The 17,261-nt window shown below is 39.0% G+C and overlaps 1 protein-coding gene across 3 annotated transcripts in view; it reads right to left on the reverse strand.

Moving 5' to 3' along the window:
* NUDCD1 (NudC domain containing 1) overlaps nt 1-17,261 on the reverse strand; it is a 171,552-nt gene that overhangs the window by 74,922 nt on the left and 79,369 nt on the right. For all 3 annotated transcript variants that reach the window (XM_039526150.1, XM_039526149.1, XM_039526151.1), the window contains exon 6: nt 16,502-16,706. In XM_039526150.1, coding sequence (XP_039382084.1) covers nt 16,502-16,706 — 205 coding nt within the window. The remainder of the gene's footprint in view (nt 1-16,501; nt 16,707-17,261) is intronic.

Below are 17,261 nucleotides of genomic sequence, written 5' to 3' on the forward strand. Positions count from 1 at the left end.
TAAAGCACTTCATGTGTATCATGTTAATTTTATATCTTTCTAGTATTTTAATCAAGTTGGCTTGTACTACCAAGTCAAATGCCTTACAGAAGTCTACGTATATTACATCAACATCTTAATCAACTTTAAGAGTCTAAATACAGAAAGACTTATTTCTGTGAATCCTCATTGTTCCTGAGTTTTCATTTTAAAATTAGTGTCATTAAAGTAGATATTAAAACTGTATGTATGTATATTTTATATATAAATACCTACTTTAAATACATATACTAGGTCCATCAATCACAATTAACTCAAAAATTAAAATCATGATTAATCGCACTGTTAATAGAATGCCAATTGAAATTTATTAAATATTTTTGGATGTTTTCTATATTTTCAAATATATTGATTTCTATTACAACACAGAATACAAAGTGTACAGTACTCACTCTGCATTATAATTTTTTATTATAAATATTTGCACTGTAAAAAAGTGATAAACAAAAGAAATACCATTTTTCAATTAACCTCATACAAGTAGTGTATGTGTCGCAGATGAAACTAAGCTTGGGGGAAGAGGTTGATATGCTGGAGGGTAGGGATAAGGCCCAGTGTGACCTAGACAATTTGGAGGATTGGGCCAAAAGAAATCTGATGAGGTTCAACAAGGACAAGTGCAGAGTCCTGCACTGAGGAAAGAAGAATCCCATGCACCGCTATAGGCTGGGGACCAACTGGCTAAGCAGCTGTTGTGCAGAAAAGGACCTGGGGATTACAGTGGACGAGAATCTGGATATGAGTCGGCAGCATGCCCTTGTTTATCAAGAAGGCCAATGGCATATTGGGCTGTATTAGTAGGAGCATTGCCAGCTGATCGAGGGAAGTGATTATTCCCTTCTATTCGGCACTGGTGAAGCCACACCTGGAATATTGGGTCCAGTTTTGGTCCCCCCACTACAAAAGGGATGTGGACAAATTTGAGAGAGTCCAGCAGAGGGCAACGAAAATTATCAGGGGGCTGGAGCACATGACTTACGAGGAGAGGCTGAGGGAACTGGGCTTATTTAGTCTGGAGAAGAGAAGAGTGGTGGTGGTGGGTTGATAGTCTTCAACTACCTGAAAGGGGGTTTCAAAGAGGATGGAGCTCGGCTGTTCTCAGTGGTGGTAGATGACAGAACAAGAAGAAATGGTCTCAAATTGCAGTGGGGGAGGTCCAGATTGGATATTAGGAAACACTATTTCACTAGGAGGCTGGTGAAGCACTGGAATGGGTTACCTAGGGAGGTGATGGAATCTCCATCCTCAGAGGTTTTTAAGGCCTGGCTTGACAAACCCCTGGCTGGGATGATTTAGTTGGGTATTGGTCCTGGTTTGATCAGGGGATTGGACTAGATGACCTCCTGACATCTATTCCAACTCTAATAGTCTATGATTCTATGGTGCATTGTCTTTATCAGGGAAATGTAATTTTAAAAATGTAGATTTTTTGTTACATAAGTGGACTCAAACAAAACAATGTAAAACTTTAGCCCCTACAAGTCCACTCAGTCCTACTTCTTGTTCAGCCAATCGCTAAGAAACAAGTTTGTTTACATTTACGGGAGATAGTGCTGCCTGCTTCTTATTTACGATGTCACCTGAAAGTGAGAACAGGCGTTTGCATGGCACTTTTGTAGGGGACATATGAATCTTTAGCACATCTGACATGAAAATATCTTGTGATGCTGGCTACAACAGTGCCATGTGAATGCCTATTCTCACTTTCAGGTGACATTGTAAACAAGAAACAGGCAACATTATCTCCTGCAAATTGTAACCAAACTTGTTTGTCTGAGCAATTGGCTGAAGTAGGACTAAGTGGACTTGCAGGCTCAGAAGTTTTGCCTTTTTATTTTTGAATGCAGGTTTTTTTTTGTAATTCTACCTTTGTAAGTTCAACTTTCATAATAAAAAAATTGCATTACAGTACTTGTATTAGTTGAACTGAAAAATACAATTTCTTTTTTTTACAGTGCAAATATTTGTAAAAAATTAACTATAAAGTGAGCACTGTACATTTTGTATTCTGTGTTGTAACTAAAATCAATATATTTGAAAAATGTAGAAAACATCCAAAAATATTGAAATAAATGGTATTTTATTATTAACAGCACGATTAATTGTGATTAATTTTTTTAACTGCTTGACAGCCCTAAATGTTTATTTAGAGTTGTTTATTGGGTAATTATTTGAAAGTACACTTTCATAATGTGTCATCTGGGGTTAATACATCTATTCCTTGTGTTTCTGATAGAGATCATATAGCTGCAAAACACTGAACAACTGTCTGTCCTGTGTATAAAATTAGTTTTCAGAAAGGATGTGTTAACTGTGTAAAGATAAATATGGTAAGACATGAAATGTTCCTTCTAATACAAAAAGTATATTTTGCATAATTAGGATGTATACTAGTCTATACTAATAAGAATTCTAAAGCCTGTGAATAACCGCTTTTCCCCAAAAAATAATCAGATAAAGAAATTGGAGATACTAGGCCTGATTCACCATTGTGGGACTCCAGTTAGTTACTAAAAAACTGGAATGCAGAAACTGTGAATCAGGCCCTTTTTGTATAAGTTTATAAGATAACATCTGATGTGCATCTAGTATCCAACAATAGAAAATGATTTTATAATTGACCGATTGCTACACCATAGTGCAAAACTATCAGTGTGGTTACTAGTAAAATGAGGAACAGTAAGTACAGTTTAATATATTGAAATGTACAATTTACTATTTAAGAATTATACCTTTCCCAGTTCACTGAAAGACTGAGAAACAGATCATGCAATATAACCCACATGATAGATAGTTCAGTGCCACTGAGTCATTTTTCACCATAGCATTTAATACCAAATTAATCACTGAAATGTCACATTTTAGTATAAGTGAGTTCAAAGTTTAACGCCTAGCCATTCCATTATTCTTCTCCCCCCAAAACTATCATTTGCATAGGATTCACATCTTCAGGAAAGGGGAATATTTTTGTTAATATTAAATAAAAGTATTTGGAGTGAGAGGAACCATTAAGAAACAAGAAAAATACTTCTGTTGAAAGAAATATCAGAAGCACCGCTGTAATGGGATGCCATTCTTTGGTTTTCTTATGGCAACTGCTGATACAAACCTCTTTCTAAGGTACATACCCGTAATTATTTAAAAACAAACATTCTCACAAACATTCAAATAGAACTAATACTCAGTTCTGAAAGTCCCACTTTCATCTTTAAGGCCTCAGTCCTGCAATCACTTATATACATGGGGACAGGGATAGCTCAGTGGTTTGAGCATTGGCCTGCTAAACCCAGGGTTGAGAGTTCAATCCTTGAGGGGGCCATTTAGGGATCTGGGGCAAAAATCTGTCTGGGGATTGGTCCTGCTTTGAGAAGGGGGTTGGACTAGATGACAGAAGGTCCCTTCCAACTCTGATAGTGAATAGTCCTATTGACATCAATGAAACTATGTATGTGCTTGGCTGAATTGGGCCTGAAGCAGCAGCTTTGGGCTTGAAATAGTATATGGGTTAGTATATTTCCTAAAAGCTGTACAGGGGTTTTTGAGATGGAAAAATGCTCTAAGACGCTGTCTGGTGAATGAAAAGTAAAGCACCTACTGGCTGACTGCACATCATGGGGTTCCACAGGGATCAGTTCTGGGTCAATTCAATACCTTCATCAATGATTTAGATAATGGCATACAGAGTACACTTATAAAGTCTGAAGATGATACCAAGCTGGGAGAGGTTGCAAGTGCTTTGGAAGATAGGATTAAAATTCAAAACGATCTGGACAAACTGAAGTAAATAGTTGAAATTCAATAAGGAGAAATGCAAAGTACTCCACTTAGGAAAAAACAAATCAGTTGCACTCTCACAAAATGGGAAATGACTGCCTAAGAAGGAGTACTGCAGAAAGGGACCTGGGGGGTCGTAGTGGACCATATGCTAAATATGAGCCAACAGTGTGACACTGTGGCAAAAAATGCACAGATCATTTTGGGATATATTAGCACGAGTGTTGTTAGCAAGACACAAAGTAATAATTCCACTCTACTGGGCATTGATTAGGCCTCAGCTGGCGTATTGTGTCCAGTTCTGGGCACCACATTTCAGTAAAGATGTGGACAAATTGGGGAAAGTCCAGAGAAGATCAACAAAAAACTCCCCCTGTAGGTTATTTTAGGGTAATGAATCTCTTTTCAAACATATATTCAACATATAGGTATTCTTACTTCTAAATTGACATTTTCTGGTTCAATATCTGCAGACACTTCAGCTGGGTTATATTCCTTGCCCAATTCTATCACCAAATAAAAGATTGTTATTACAATTTAAATAATTATATAAAACAAAGGGTTGATCAAAGTGATTTTATCATTGTGTACCAATTTTCTCCCTTTTCTCCCACAACTGGAGCATCCTACAGGCCATGAGGTTAATTATTTTACACTCTTCTCTCACCAACTCTCAGATGAAAGCAACCTTCCATATAGTACAGTGGTAGATGCACTTCCTTGTACCAGTCAAAGGGACGAGTCCAGAGTAAATTTTCACTCGTCCTCCACACAACCCAGAGAATTAGCACAATTCACATGGTTAAGTACTTTGATGAACTGGGGGAACCTAACTGCACTATACTCCACTTCTATCAGTCATAAAACAAACTCAGGGTTCCATCTTCAATATATATTACGGTAATCTTAAAGTCCACTAGACTGGATTCAAATCTCTCTAGTAATTATACTTTAATTTTGATTTTACAATTTTTAACAAGTGTGAAGAGAAAAAGAGGAGAAATCTGTATCCAGTGACGCTTCCGTTCAAATAATAAATATTGCAGTTCTGCAGTGCATTTACCTGTTGTACAGAATGCCAAAAATTCATTAAAAGAACTGTAATAGCTGAAGCTAATATTCAAAACTTAAGACAAATACTCCTTTTCTATTCAATCGGGATTTTTAATATGGATTTTGGATTAACACTAATGTCTCTACTTCAGAGAGACTTCAGATTGTAGTGTATTATTGATGACAAGAACATGCCATTTATAAACAATTTTTCATGGATTCAGAGAATGTAACTAGCACAGATTCAGAGAACGTGATTGGTAATAAAAGTTCACATTATAAGCTACACCTGCTTATCACATTGAAAAATTGAATGGAAGAATACTGTTTCTTTTATCTTTTTATAGTGCAAATATTTGTAATAAAAAAATAAAGTGAGCACTTTATTTTGTATTCTATGTTGTAACTGAAATCAACATATTTGAAAATGTAGAAAAACATGCAAAATATTTAAATAAATGGTATTCTATTATTGTGTAACAGTGTGATTAAAACTGTGATTAATAAGGATTTTTTTTTTAATAATTTGACAGCCCTACATCTAATTTATATCACCAATTATTTAACTTCTCAGTTTGATCTAGTAAGCCTAGACTAACCTTTGAGAGAATTTCAGGTGTTTGGCAAATGTGTTTGTAGGGGAAGGTGTCTTGTTTTGTTTTTCTAAATAGGTAATTGCTCAAGATTTACACTTCACAATGGCGGTGCAAACCAATAAGCCATATATTATTTTTCTCAAAACAGGATGCTGTTGATACCTAATTGTTTATTTTTCAGTCTAATTCACTACTACTAACTCTGCCTCTGTATTAAAATAGAAATTCAATACTATGACAAACATAATTAAAAACATTGGTCTAGGCTCATTCCTATTAAACTCCTATGCAATTTGCATTAGGGTCCAGCTGCCACCCTGAACATGTAACCACAATAGCTCTCGCACAGTGAAGGTAGCAATAAAAACTACCTTGAGTTAAGATATATATCATATTTGCTGTACTTGGCTCATGAAAAAAGATTGGCTTGCTAGTAGTCACAGATATTCTGAGAATACCAGTTTCTAAACAGTTTTCCAGTGAGATTAAACTGGACAATTCCAGTTCACGGTAAGACAGCATTTTACAATATCTGCCTTGTTAATAAAATTTTGAATCCTAATATGATGAAAAAAATCTTAAAATATTCAAATAAAGTTTTAGAGGGGTAGCCGTGTTAGTCTGGATCTGTAAAAAGCAACAGAGTCCTGTTGCATCTTATAGACTAACAGATGTATTGGAGCATAAGCTTTTGTGAGCGAATACCCACTTCTGACCTATGAAAGCTTATGCTCCAATACATCAAATAAAGTTGCGCGTTCTTGCGGGGGGAAAGGCCCCAAAGTCACAAAGTTTAAATCCATATCTGAACTTTCCCAAAGTTCTGGAACTGTGAGGAGATTTCAGATGTTGAGCTTGGTTTTTGATCAGGGGGGGTGTCATAAACAGATAGTTAAGGGTTAAAGTCTGTTTTACCTGTAAAGGGTTAACATGCAGTACCTGAGAAACACCTGACCAGAGGACCAATCAAGGAACAGATTATTTTCAAATCTCTGTGGAGGGAAGCCTTTGTCTGTGTTCCCTGTTTTGCTCAGAGAGCTCTTTTTGGATCTAAGAGAGGTCAGTCATGGCTCCAAGGTCTCCCGGAGTAGTTTCTACTATTAAATAGTGAGTATTAATTAGAAAGGTGAATTAGTCTTTTGAGTTGTTTTCTATATTGGCAATTGTGTGTTTTGCTGAAAGAAATTCTTTATTCCTGTTTGCTGATATTGCTTTTACTGAGAAAGGAAGGAGAGAAGATTCTCTCCAGAACTTAGCAAGGTTACACCCTATGAGTGTCCAGCTTGGACTCATAGAGATTCTGTATTTTCTTTTTATTCTTTAATAAATTCTTTTCTTTTCTTTGGACTTGGTTAATTCCTTCTCTTGTGGAAATTCAGGAGAGGGAGGGGGGAAGTGGGCTGCTTCCCTGTGTGTAGAGATTCAGGGACATTGAATCTGTGTTCCCCAGGGAAAGTTGGGGGGACAGGCAGTGTGTCAGACACTTTAACCTGACTGGTGGCAGCGAGAAGGAAACCTACCCTAAAGGTTAGGGTGGGGGGAGAATACCTGCGGGTCCCCATCTTTGAACTCACAAGCTCAAAGTGGGGGTGAGACCCTAGGACAGGGGGTTTTCAAAAAAGACAAAGAAAAAAAAAAAAGACAAAGACCCAAATACATACTAGCTAGTCTCAACTTTAGCAAAGCTTTTGATACGGTCTCCCACAGTATTCTTGCCAGCAAGTTAAAGTAGTATGGATTCGATGAATGGACTATAAGGTGGTTAGAAAGCTGGCTAGATGGTCGGGCTCAATGGGTAGTGATCAACGGCTCGATATCTAGTTGGCAGCTGGGATCAAGCAGAGTGCCCCAAGGGTTGGTCCTGGGGCTGGTTTTGTTCAACATCTTAATTAATGATATGGATGATGGGATGGATTGAACTCTCAGCAAGTTCGCACATGACACTAAGCTGGGGGGAGAGGTAGATAGGCTGGAGTGTACGGTCCAGAGGATTGGGCCAAGAGAAATCTGATGAGGTTCAACAAGGTCAAGTGCAGAGTCCTGCACTTAGGACAGAAGAATCACATGCACTGCTACAGGCTGTGGACTGACTGGCTAAGCAGCAGTTCTGCAGAGAAAGACCTGGGGGATTACAGTGGACAAGAAGCTGGACACGAGTTAGTGTGCCTTTGTTGTCAACAAGGCTAATTACATATTAGGCTGCATTAGTAGGAGCACTGCCAGCAGATCGAGGGAAGTGATTATTCCCCTCTATTTGGGATTGGCGAAGCCACATCTGGAGTATTGCATCCAGTTTTGGCAAATGAAAATTTAATGTGGATAAATGTAAAGTAATGCACATTGGAAAAAATAACCCCAACTATACATACAACATGATGGGGGCTAATTTAGCTACAACGAGTCAGGAAAAAGATCTTGGAGTCATCGTGGATAGTTCTCTGAAGATGTCCACGCAGTGTGCAGAGGCGGTCAAAAAAGCAAACAGGATGTTAGGAATCATTAAAAAGGGGACAGAGAATAAGACTGAGAATATATTATTGCCCTTATATAAATCCATGGTACGCCCACATCTCGAATACTGTGTACAGATGTGGTCTCCTCACCTCAAAAAAGATATTCTAGCACTAGAAAAGGTTCAGAAAAGAGCAACTAAAATGATTAGGGGTTTAGAGAGGGTCCCATATGAGGAAAGATTAAAGAGGCTAGGACTCTTCAGTTTGGAAAAGAGGAGACTAAGGGGGGACATGATAGAGGTATATAAAATCATGAGTAATGTTGAGAAAGTGGATAAGGAAAAGTTATTTACTTATTCCCATAATACAAGAACTAGGGGTCACCAAATGAAATTAATAGGCAGCAGGTTTAAAACAAATAAAAGGAAGTTCTTCTTCACGCAGCGCACAGTCAACTTGTGGAACTCCTTACCTGAGGAGGTTGTGAAGGCTAGGACTATAACAATGTTTAAAAGGGGACTGGATAAATTCATGGTGGCTAAGTCCATAAATGGCTATTAGCCAGGATGGGTAAGAATGGTGTCCCTAGCCTCTGTTCGTCAGAGGATGGAGATGGATGGCAGGAGAGAGATCACTTGATCATTGCCTGTTAGGTTCACTCCCTCAGGGGCACCTGGCATTGGCCACTGTCGGTAGACAGATACTGGGCTAGATGGACCTTTGGTCTGACCCGGTACGGCCTCTCTTATGTTCTTATGTTATGTTTTGGGCCCTCCACTACAGAAAGGATGTGGACAAATTGGAGAGAGTTCAACAGAGGGCAACGAAAATAATTAGGGGATTGGGGCACATGATTTATGTGGAGAAGCTGAGGGAACTGGGCTTATTTAGTCTGCAGAAGAAATAAGTGAGGGGGGATCTGACAGCAGCCTTCAATTACCTGAAGGTGGGTTCCAAAGAGGATGGAGCTTGGCTGTTCTCGGTGGTGGCAGATGACAGAACAAGGAGGAATGGTCTCAAGTTGCAGTGGGGGAGTCTAAGTTGGATATTAGGAAAAACTATTTCACTAGGAGGGTGGTGAAGCACTGGAATGGGTTACCTAGGGATGTGGTGGAATCTCCATCCTTAGAGGTTTTTAAGGCTCGGCTTGACAAAACTCTGGCTGGGATGATTTAATTGCGGTTGGTCCTGCTTTGAGCAGGCAGTTGGACTAGATGACCTCCTGATGTCTCTTCCAACCCTAATTTTCTATGATTCTATGAACTGTTTAGGCTCCCAAGGAGACCATTTAGAGATAATCTGTGAAGAAACCACTTGCTCCTTCATATGACACAAACAGGCTAGACGAAGAACAGAACAATTTAGTCCTGTCCAAATAGGCGGCCAGACATTGCCTCACATCGAACGTATAGAGACACTGCTCCTCTGGAGATGAACATGGCTTAGGTAAATATATTCCCTGCTTCAAATAAAACTGAGATCACTTTACACAAAAATTGTGTTTGTGGTCAAAGTCACTCGGACCTTGGAGAACTGTGTATAAGAAGGCTCAACTAGTAGAGCCTGCAACTCACACTCACTTCTTGTGGATGTTACCGCTATCATGAACCCAGTCTTCTGACACAAAAGCAGAAAGGGACATACAAGATGCAGGGGCTTGCACAGAGGTCCCATTAGAGCTGTTAGGAATATGTTAAAGTCCCACAGAGTAACCAGCTCTCAGACTGGACAATGAAGATGAAGAACACCTTTTAAGAATCTTGCTATCATGGTATTGGAGAAGACCGATATTCCCTGAAAGGAGGATGAAATGCCACTATCACTGCCAGATGCATTCTCAATGAGCTAAGTGCAAATCCCAAGGATCGAAGATACAGCAAGTATTCCAAGATGTCCTGAACAGAAGTTACTGTTGGGTGAAAACCACATCAAAAACAGCTTCCATTTAGCTAAATAAGCCATTCTGGTAGAGGGCTTTCTACTGTTGAGTAGGACCTGTTGAACAGCTGCTGAACACCATTCTTCCTCCTCATTTAGCCGTGAAGCAGCCATGCTGTGAGATGCAGGGAGCTAAACATTGGATGCAAGTTTTGTGTGAGTAGGTCAGGATGGCGAGGAAGGGAGAAGCTGAATTGACAGTGCAAGAAGGTTGGAGAATCACAGAAGCGCCAACTGCCAGCTGAGATGGAAAGCTTCGGACAGGGAGCCAGGGATGAGGCCCCCTTGAGAGCAGATCAAATGATATTTCCTGCTGTGTCTCGTGGCAAACAGATTGATCGTCAGAATGCCCCAAGCTGCAAAGATGACCTAGAAGATGAAGCCCTGGCAAGGTCTTGGACCAGTGGAAAGGTCAGGACAGAAAGGGAGAACAGGTCCTGATACACCGCTGGCACAAAACCAGCCAGTACTGGCACGGCCCTTGTCAGTATAGGACTCAGACACCCTGAGCCTGGAAAGGGAGTCAAAAGTAAGGGGTCTCTTTCCTCTCAGTGTTGTACTGCGGAGTAGTAGACAGGAACTGCTCCATCCATAAACCGGCATTCACAACGTGCTGGACCATGCTCCTTCAGGAGGAGGCAGACGAGTCTCCATACAACCAGGAATGGCCATGATTGGTCTTATGTGACTTTTACTCGGTGCACGTGATGGGAAGCAACTCCTCAGTCCCTTCGGAGAGGCACAAGCTCCATGATGTGAAATGGAAGCTTCCTCAAAACCCAAGGGTGACCTCTGATCCAACAAGGGACTCAGAGCTGAACCAGAGACTGTAAGGCCTGTTCGAGCAGGTGCTGCTTTAGACCAAGATCCATCATCATCTGAGTTCACTTTGTGAATGATTTGCAAATCAAACACCTTCCCTTGCCTGGGCTTCACCTAAGCACAGCAAGCACGTGTGTGGGTATTACTCCTCCACACGATGGACATGTTTAAACATTGATGAGGGCATCACCAGGGAAATACTTCAACTAAAGTTAATGAATACTAAATCTAACTAACACTACACTTCGGTACTAATTAGCGCTGTTAATTGCAATTAATGCAAAAGATGAATTCAAAACAAATTAACTAGATTTAAAAAATAGTCATTTATCACAGTTTTAATTGCATTGTTAAACAATAATAAAATACTAATTTAAATTTATTATAAATATTTTTGGATGTTTTTCTACATTTTCAAATATATTGATTGCCATTATAACACAGAACAGTGTACACTGCTCACTTTATATTATTTTTTATTACAAATATTTGCACTGTAAAAAAGATAATTGAAAATTCTTTTAATCTCATACAAGTACCGTAGTGCAATCTCTATCATGAAAGTGCATGATTTACAAATGTAGAATTATTATTTTTACTTTAGAGCCTACAAGACGAAGCATGAAGGGGCATATGAATGTTCAGCATATCTGGCACATAAACAACTTGCCATGTCACCTACAACAGTGCCATGCAAAAGTCTGTTCTCACTTTCAGGTGACATTGTAAATAAGAAGCGGGCAGGATTCTCTCCCATGAAAGTAAACAAACGTTTATCTCAGCGATTGGCTGAACAAGAAGTAGGACTGAGTGGACGTGTAACCTTTAAAATTTTACATTGTTTTGTTTTTGAGTGCTGTTTTTTAAAAAGATAATTCTACGTTTGTAAGCTGCACTTACATGATAAAGAGATTGCACTACAGTACTTGTATGAGATTAAAAGAAACAGTATTTTTCAATTATCTTTTTTACAGTGCAAATATTTGCAATGAAAAATAATATAAAGTGAGCAGTGTTATAATGGAAAACAATATATTTGAAAATGTAGAAAAACATCCTAAAATATTTATAATATAATTTATAATAATTCTATTAACAGTGCGATTAAAATTGTGATTAATCATAACTTTTTTTAATCTCATGATTAACTGCAATTAATTTTTTAATTGTTTGACAACCCTAGTTCTAATTAGCTGTGTACAACTAGAAAAGTCACTAAGAAGTAGAGAAGTTGTGAGGTTAGAACCACACAGAGGTCCCATTCGAGCCATAAGCAGTAAGAAGAAATGGAGGGGCTGGAGGGGGAGCAGTCGAGCAGTGCTATCTCACATAACCAAGGGAGGTGCTGTGGCCACTAGGTATTAGTGCTGGCTGTCTATGGGTCCTGCTAGGCAAAATTCTTCGGCTCCAGTGCACTGGGCACTTGCAGTAGAATACATGGCTGTGCCTACTCGAAGAACTCTTCATTTTCAAAATTGCTCTTGGAAGGAAAAGGACCATGTTTTGAACAACAAGGGAAATAAATTTCATACCCAGTTGGAACAGAATCCACGCCTCAATACAAAAACAGATTCAGATCATAAACAATTTTTTCAGTTAACTGGCTGCTGATAACTGTATCTGCATCTCGGGCTGCCAAAAACATTCAGTACAGTCACCTACCCCAACAATAAATGGTCTCTTATTGAAAAGAAATGAAGCTCTGGTGTCAGAATATTAGACTGTGAATACAGAAGACCCGATTCTTATCTCATCTGATGTTTGGCATTGAATCGGCATGAGCTGCACATGACTCAGTGGCTTTCAGAAGAACACTACAGATGTTTTTGGCTTCCTACTTTTGCTCATATAACAAAACCTATAGCTAACAACGCTAGTTATTTGGCCCCCCCCATTGATTTGATTTCTCTTTCTTCTTGAAAAAGTGTTAAAATTAAAATTTGTGTCAACAATTCCTTAGTCTGATACCACTGGTCTACAATTTTTGAGAAGTCGTCTGCTTCAGAGATAAAATGTGCTATTTATTATGTATTTTGATGTGCTGAATTCAAATATGACAATTAAAACAACTGATTGGCTACTGTTTCTAAGTTATGTAAGTTTTTACATTTTATGTCTATGTATATTGTGTAGATAGTAGAGTTTTAATCATAAATTGTAAACCAAGGTCTTTTCATGTGTTTATGGTTGTTTTACATGATAATATTTCACCTATCCTGTTTATGTAACACTTTAAAAATCAGCAAAAGGGTTATATAACAAATGTATTATGAAACAAAAGGCAAAAAACTATTATGTGCATAGTTTAGTCCTATTTAGAGTCTACTCGGCGCTTCTTGGCTTGTTTCTTGAATTCATTAAATGAAGCATCTCTTGTCACTGCCCAGCAATAGTCTGCAAGCATTGATGGGCTCCATTTGCCCTGATAGCATTTCTCCATCGTTGCAATGTCCTGGTGAAATTGCTTGCCGCTCACTGCTCCGCAGTTCGGTGGAAAAAAAATCTAGATGAGAGTGCAAAAAATGTATCTTTAGTGACATGTTGCAACCAAGGCTTTTGTATGCCTTGAGGAGGTTTCCCACCAACAACCTGTAGTTGTCTGCCTTGTTGTTTCCGAGAAACTTTATTGCCACTAACTGGAAGGCTTTCCATGCCATCTTTTCCTTGCCACGCAGTGCATGGTCAAATGCATCATCTCGAAGAAGTTCACGAATCTGAGGACCAACAAAGACACCTTCCTTTATCTTAGCTTCACTTAACCTTGGAAATTTTCCACGGAGGTACTTGAAAGCTGCTTGTGTTTTGTCAATGGCCTTGACAAAGTTCTTCATCAGACCCAGCTTGATGTGTAAGGGTGGTAACAAAATCTTCCTTGATTCAACAAGTGGTGGATGCTGAACACTTTTCCTCCCAGGCTCCAATGACTGTCGGAGTGGCCAATCTTTCTTGATGTAGTGGGAATCTCTTGCACGACTATCCCATTCGCAGAGAAAACAGCAGTACTTTGTGTATCCAGTCTGCAGACCAAGCAAGAGAGCATCAACCTTCAGATCGCCACAAAGCTGCCACTGATGTTGGCCATAGTTTATGCACCTCAAAAGTTGTTTCATGTTGTCATACGTTTCCTTCATATGGACTGCATGACCAACTGGAATTGATGGCAAAACATTGCCATTCTGCAGTAAAACAGCTTTAAGACTCGTCTTCAATGAATCAATGAACAGTCTCCACTCATCTGGATCGTGAACCATGTTGAGGGCTGCCATCACCCCATCGATGTTGTTGCAGGCTACAAGATCACCTTCCATGAAGAAGAATGGGACAAGATCCTTTTGACAGTCACGGAACATGGAAACCCTAACATCACCTGCCAGGAGATTCCACTGCTGTAGTCTGGAGCCCAACAGCTCTGCCTTACTCTTGGGTAGTTCCAAATCCCTGACAAGGTCATTCAGTTCACCTTGTGTTATAAGGTGTGGTTCAGAGGAGGAGGATGGGAGAAAATGTGGGTCCTGTGACATTGATGGTTCAGGACTAGAAGTTTCATCCTCTTCCTCGTCTGACTCAAGTGAGAATAATTCTGGTGCATCAGGAACCGGCAGTCCTTCTCCGTGGGGTACTGGGCGTATAGCTGATGGAATGTTTGGATAATGCACAGTTCACTTTTTCTTCTTTGACACACCTTTCCCAACTAGAGGCACCATGCAGAAGTAACAATTGCTGGTATGATCTGTTGGCTCTCTCCAAATCATTGGCACTGCAAAAGGCATAGATTTCCTTTTCCTGTTCAACCACTGGCGAAGATTTGTTGCACAAGTGTTGCAGCATATGTGTGGGGCCCACCTCTTGTCCTGATCTCCAATTTTGCAGCCAAAATCAAGGTGATAGCTTTCTTAACCATAGTGGTTATACTGCGCTTTTGTGATGCAAAAGTCACTTCACCACAAACATAGCAGAAGTTATCTGCACTGTTCACACAAGTACGAGGCATCTCTGCTCACTTTGGCTAAACAGAAATGTGTCCCTTTGCAAAATCAAACACTGACAAATAAGAGAGCACGACACTGTATGATTTCTAGAGCTGATATAGGGCAATTTGTTCAGCAGAGTGATGTAAGCTTTGTTATGATTGCATCATCCATGACTTCTAGGAATAACATGATGCAATTCATATCATGTATGACGCAATACCAGCTTCAGATTGCATCATTCATTGTTTTGCCTAAAAAGCAAGTACTGTCCAAACCCAGTCATAGATTTATTCATAGATCCAGTCAAAGATGTATTTTAGTCATTTCTGGTTTAAATTGAGATCCCTTCCCTTTATAACTCACTTATTCTCCGCTATTCCCAAGTCAAGGGTCATATATACTGACCCAATAGCATAACTTGAAAACTAGAGCCAATCAACAATTTTAAGCATCATTTTCGTTCTCAGTGACCCAGAATTAGTAAAGTTTGACTACATTTATTTCAGAAGCATTTTGGCTGTAGAGCAGTGATGTAGTATAATTTTATATTTAAACAAAATTAATTTCCATGCATATTATGCTCTTAATCAGATGTTAAAAACAAGGAAAGAACACTGCGACACAAAATACTGGAAGGGTCAGTCAACAGGGCAGAACAAGGTGGTAAATTCAATCACCAAAGGTCAATTATTTTAGAAGAGCAGCAGCCACACCATTGTCAACTGTAAAAACAAGTTATTTTTTGAAGATATACATTCATTCAATTCCTCATTTAAAGTCAGACTAGATAATCATAATAGTCCCTTTTGGCCTTAATGTCTATGAAGATATGAATATTAAGAAGGTTGAAAAAATGTTTGAATATTTTTGCCAAGTTTGCTGCAGGTGGAATAACCATTTGGCTCCCAGATTTGTCTTTCTTTAGCTGTCTGATTGAACAGCCTCTTTCCAAACTAAGAGGCTACCAGAGAGCATTTCCCACTAAGATGTCACAAACCTTTGCTCCAGAAAGAAAATGTTAAAGAATTTTCCATCCCACAAGTAGCCCTCCATTGTACACCTATCTAAATACATCAAATTAAGCATTCTGAATAGTGGTTGCTGTGAAAGCACAGTAATTTAGTTCAACAAAAATTCATAAGGAGCTCTTAAAACCTTGACATTAATGTGTATACATGGCAGTTTCACGGTTCCTTTTAACTGTAACAAAGAAATTGGCTTACAAGCTGAGCCAGTTAAGGCTTCAGTCTTTGAAGCTTTATAACCAAAAATTTTTAAAGGAGTACATTTTTAAGAGGGCAGGAGATCCAGCCTCCCTTTTAGCATATGCATATGGAGCTCACACTATTTGAATCTGGAGAAATAAATTGTGGGTGGCAGTCTGAGTACTTATGCCTCTAACTTCCACCCACAACTGATCTTTGCACGTGCAAATTCTGCAGACCCTGATGCCAATATAGTGAATAGGGATGAAGACTGAATAAGCTTTTTATTTCAAAACTTTCTTCTTCCAAACCACCTTATTACTTATAAAGTTCTACATATGTGTCACTTTGAAAGTTTTAAAACATTTTCATTTCAGAGAGAAAGAACGACTGGAAAATCATGAGACACTTGTGCATGTTGAACTACTCATGCGTGAGTAACTTACAGAAGTGTTTGCAGGAGCAGGCCCTTTTTGAATAAAGGCCTGATCCATCACTAGTTGACATCAACGTCAATGGATTTTATATGGTGCCTGTTACATGGACTAGTCTGGAGAGAAACAAACAGGATTTTTTAAAAAATAAAAACCGTACTTTGACTTAATATGTATTAATACTAAAAGTAAAATCAATATATAGATTATTAATACCTATTATCTCTAATTATCCATGTGCAGCTTTCATGGTCAATAGATGAACAGAGTTTTCCTTCCATCAAAGGAGGCTGACTTTTCAATGCTACAATGATGTGATCAGGAGAAAACTGTACTTGTATGTCATCTTTAGTGATGTCTTGTGGAAGATGAATTGTTATTGTCAAATCATCTTCAGTCTGTTGCCAGTAATAGACAGGGTCTACAAATGGAAACATACATATAAATACAAAGTCAGTTACAAAATGCAAAGTATATTGGGGGGGGGGGGGGGAGAGAGGCGGAATTTGGTAAAGTGTGTGTATTCACTTTCTACTCTGAAAACTTGACCTCTTGAGGTTCCTTATATCCCTACATTTCTATGACGACAACAAATCACAAAAAACCAGTTATTCTACTGTAAATAACAGTTCTGTTTTTGGAGTGGTTGTCCATATGGATTCCATTTCAGATGACTCATAAGAAGAGAGCTCATGTCCTCAAAGTGGGTGCTCAGAAAGTCTAGTGAGCCCATGACTAAGACAGCTCTGCCAAAGTGGGCATCAGATCTGGAACCCTCTACCGAGGTGTAGTGATGGGTGAATGTGTGAACTGAACTCCAGGTATCTGCTTTACAAATCTCGAAGACTCGAAAGTCCATTAGGGAAGCGGAAGAGGCTTTTTGAGCTCTGTTGGAATGGACTCCAATCTGCGCAGAGGGTCCAGGCAAGCTATTGTACAGCAAAGGCTAATACAGTCCAACACCCATTTAAATAAC

Source organism: Mauremys reevesii, linkage group 2 (assembly GCF_016161935.1).
Source record: "Mauremys reevesii isolate NIE-2019 linkage group 2, ASM1616193v1, whole genome shotgun sequence".
Lineage (NCBI taxonomy): Eukaryota > Metazoa > Chordata > Testudines > Geoemydidae > Mauremys > Mauremys reevesii.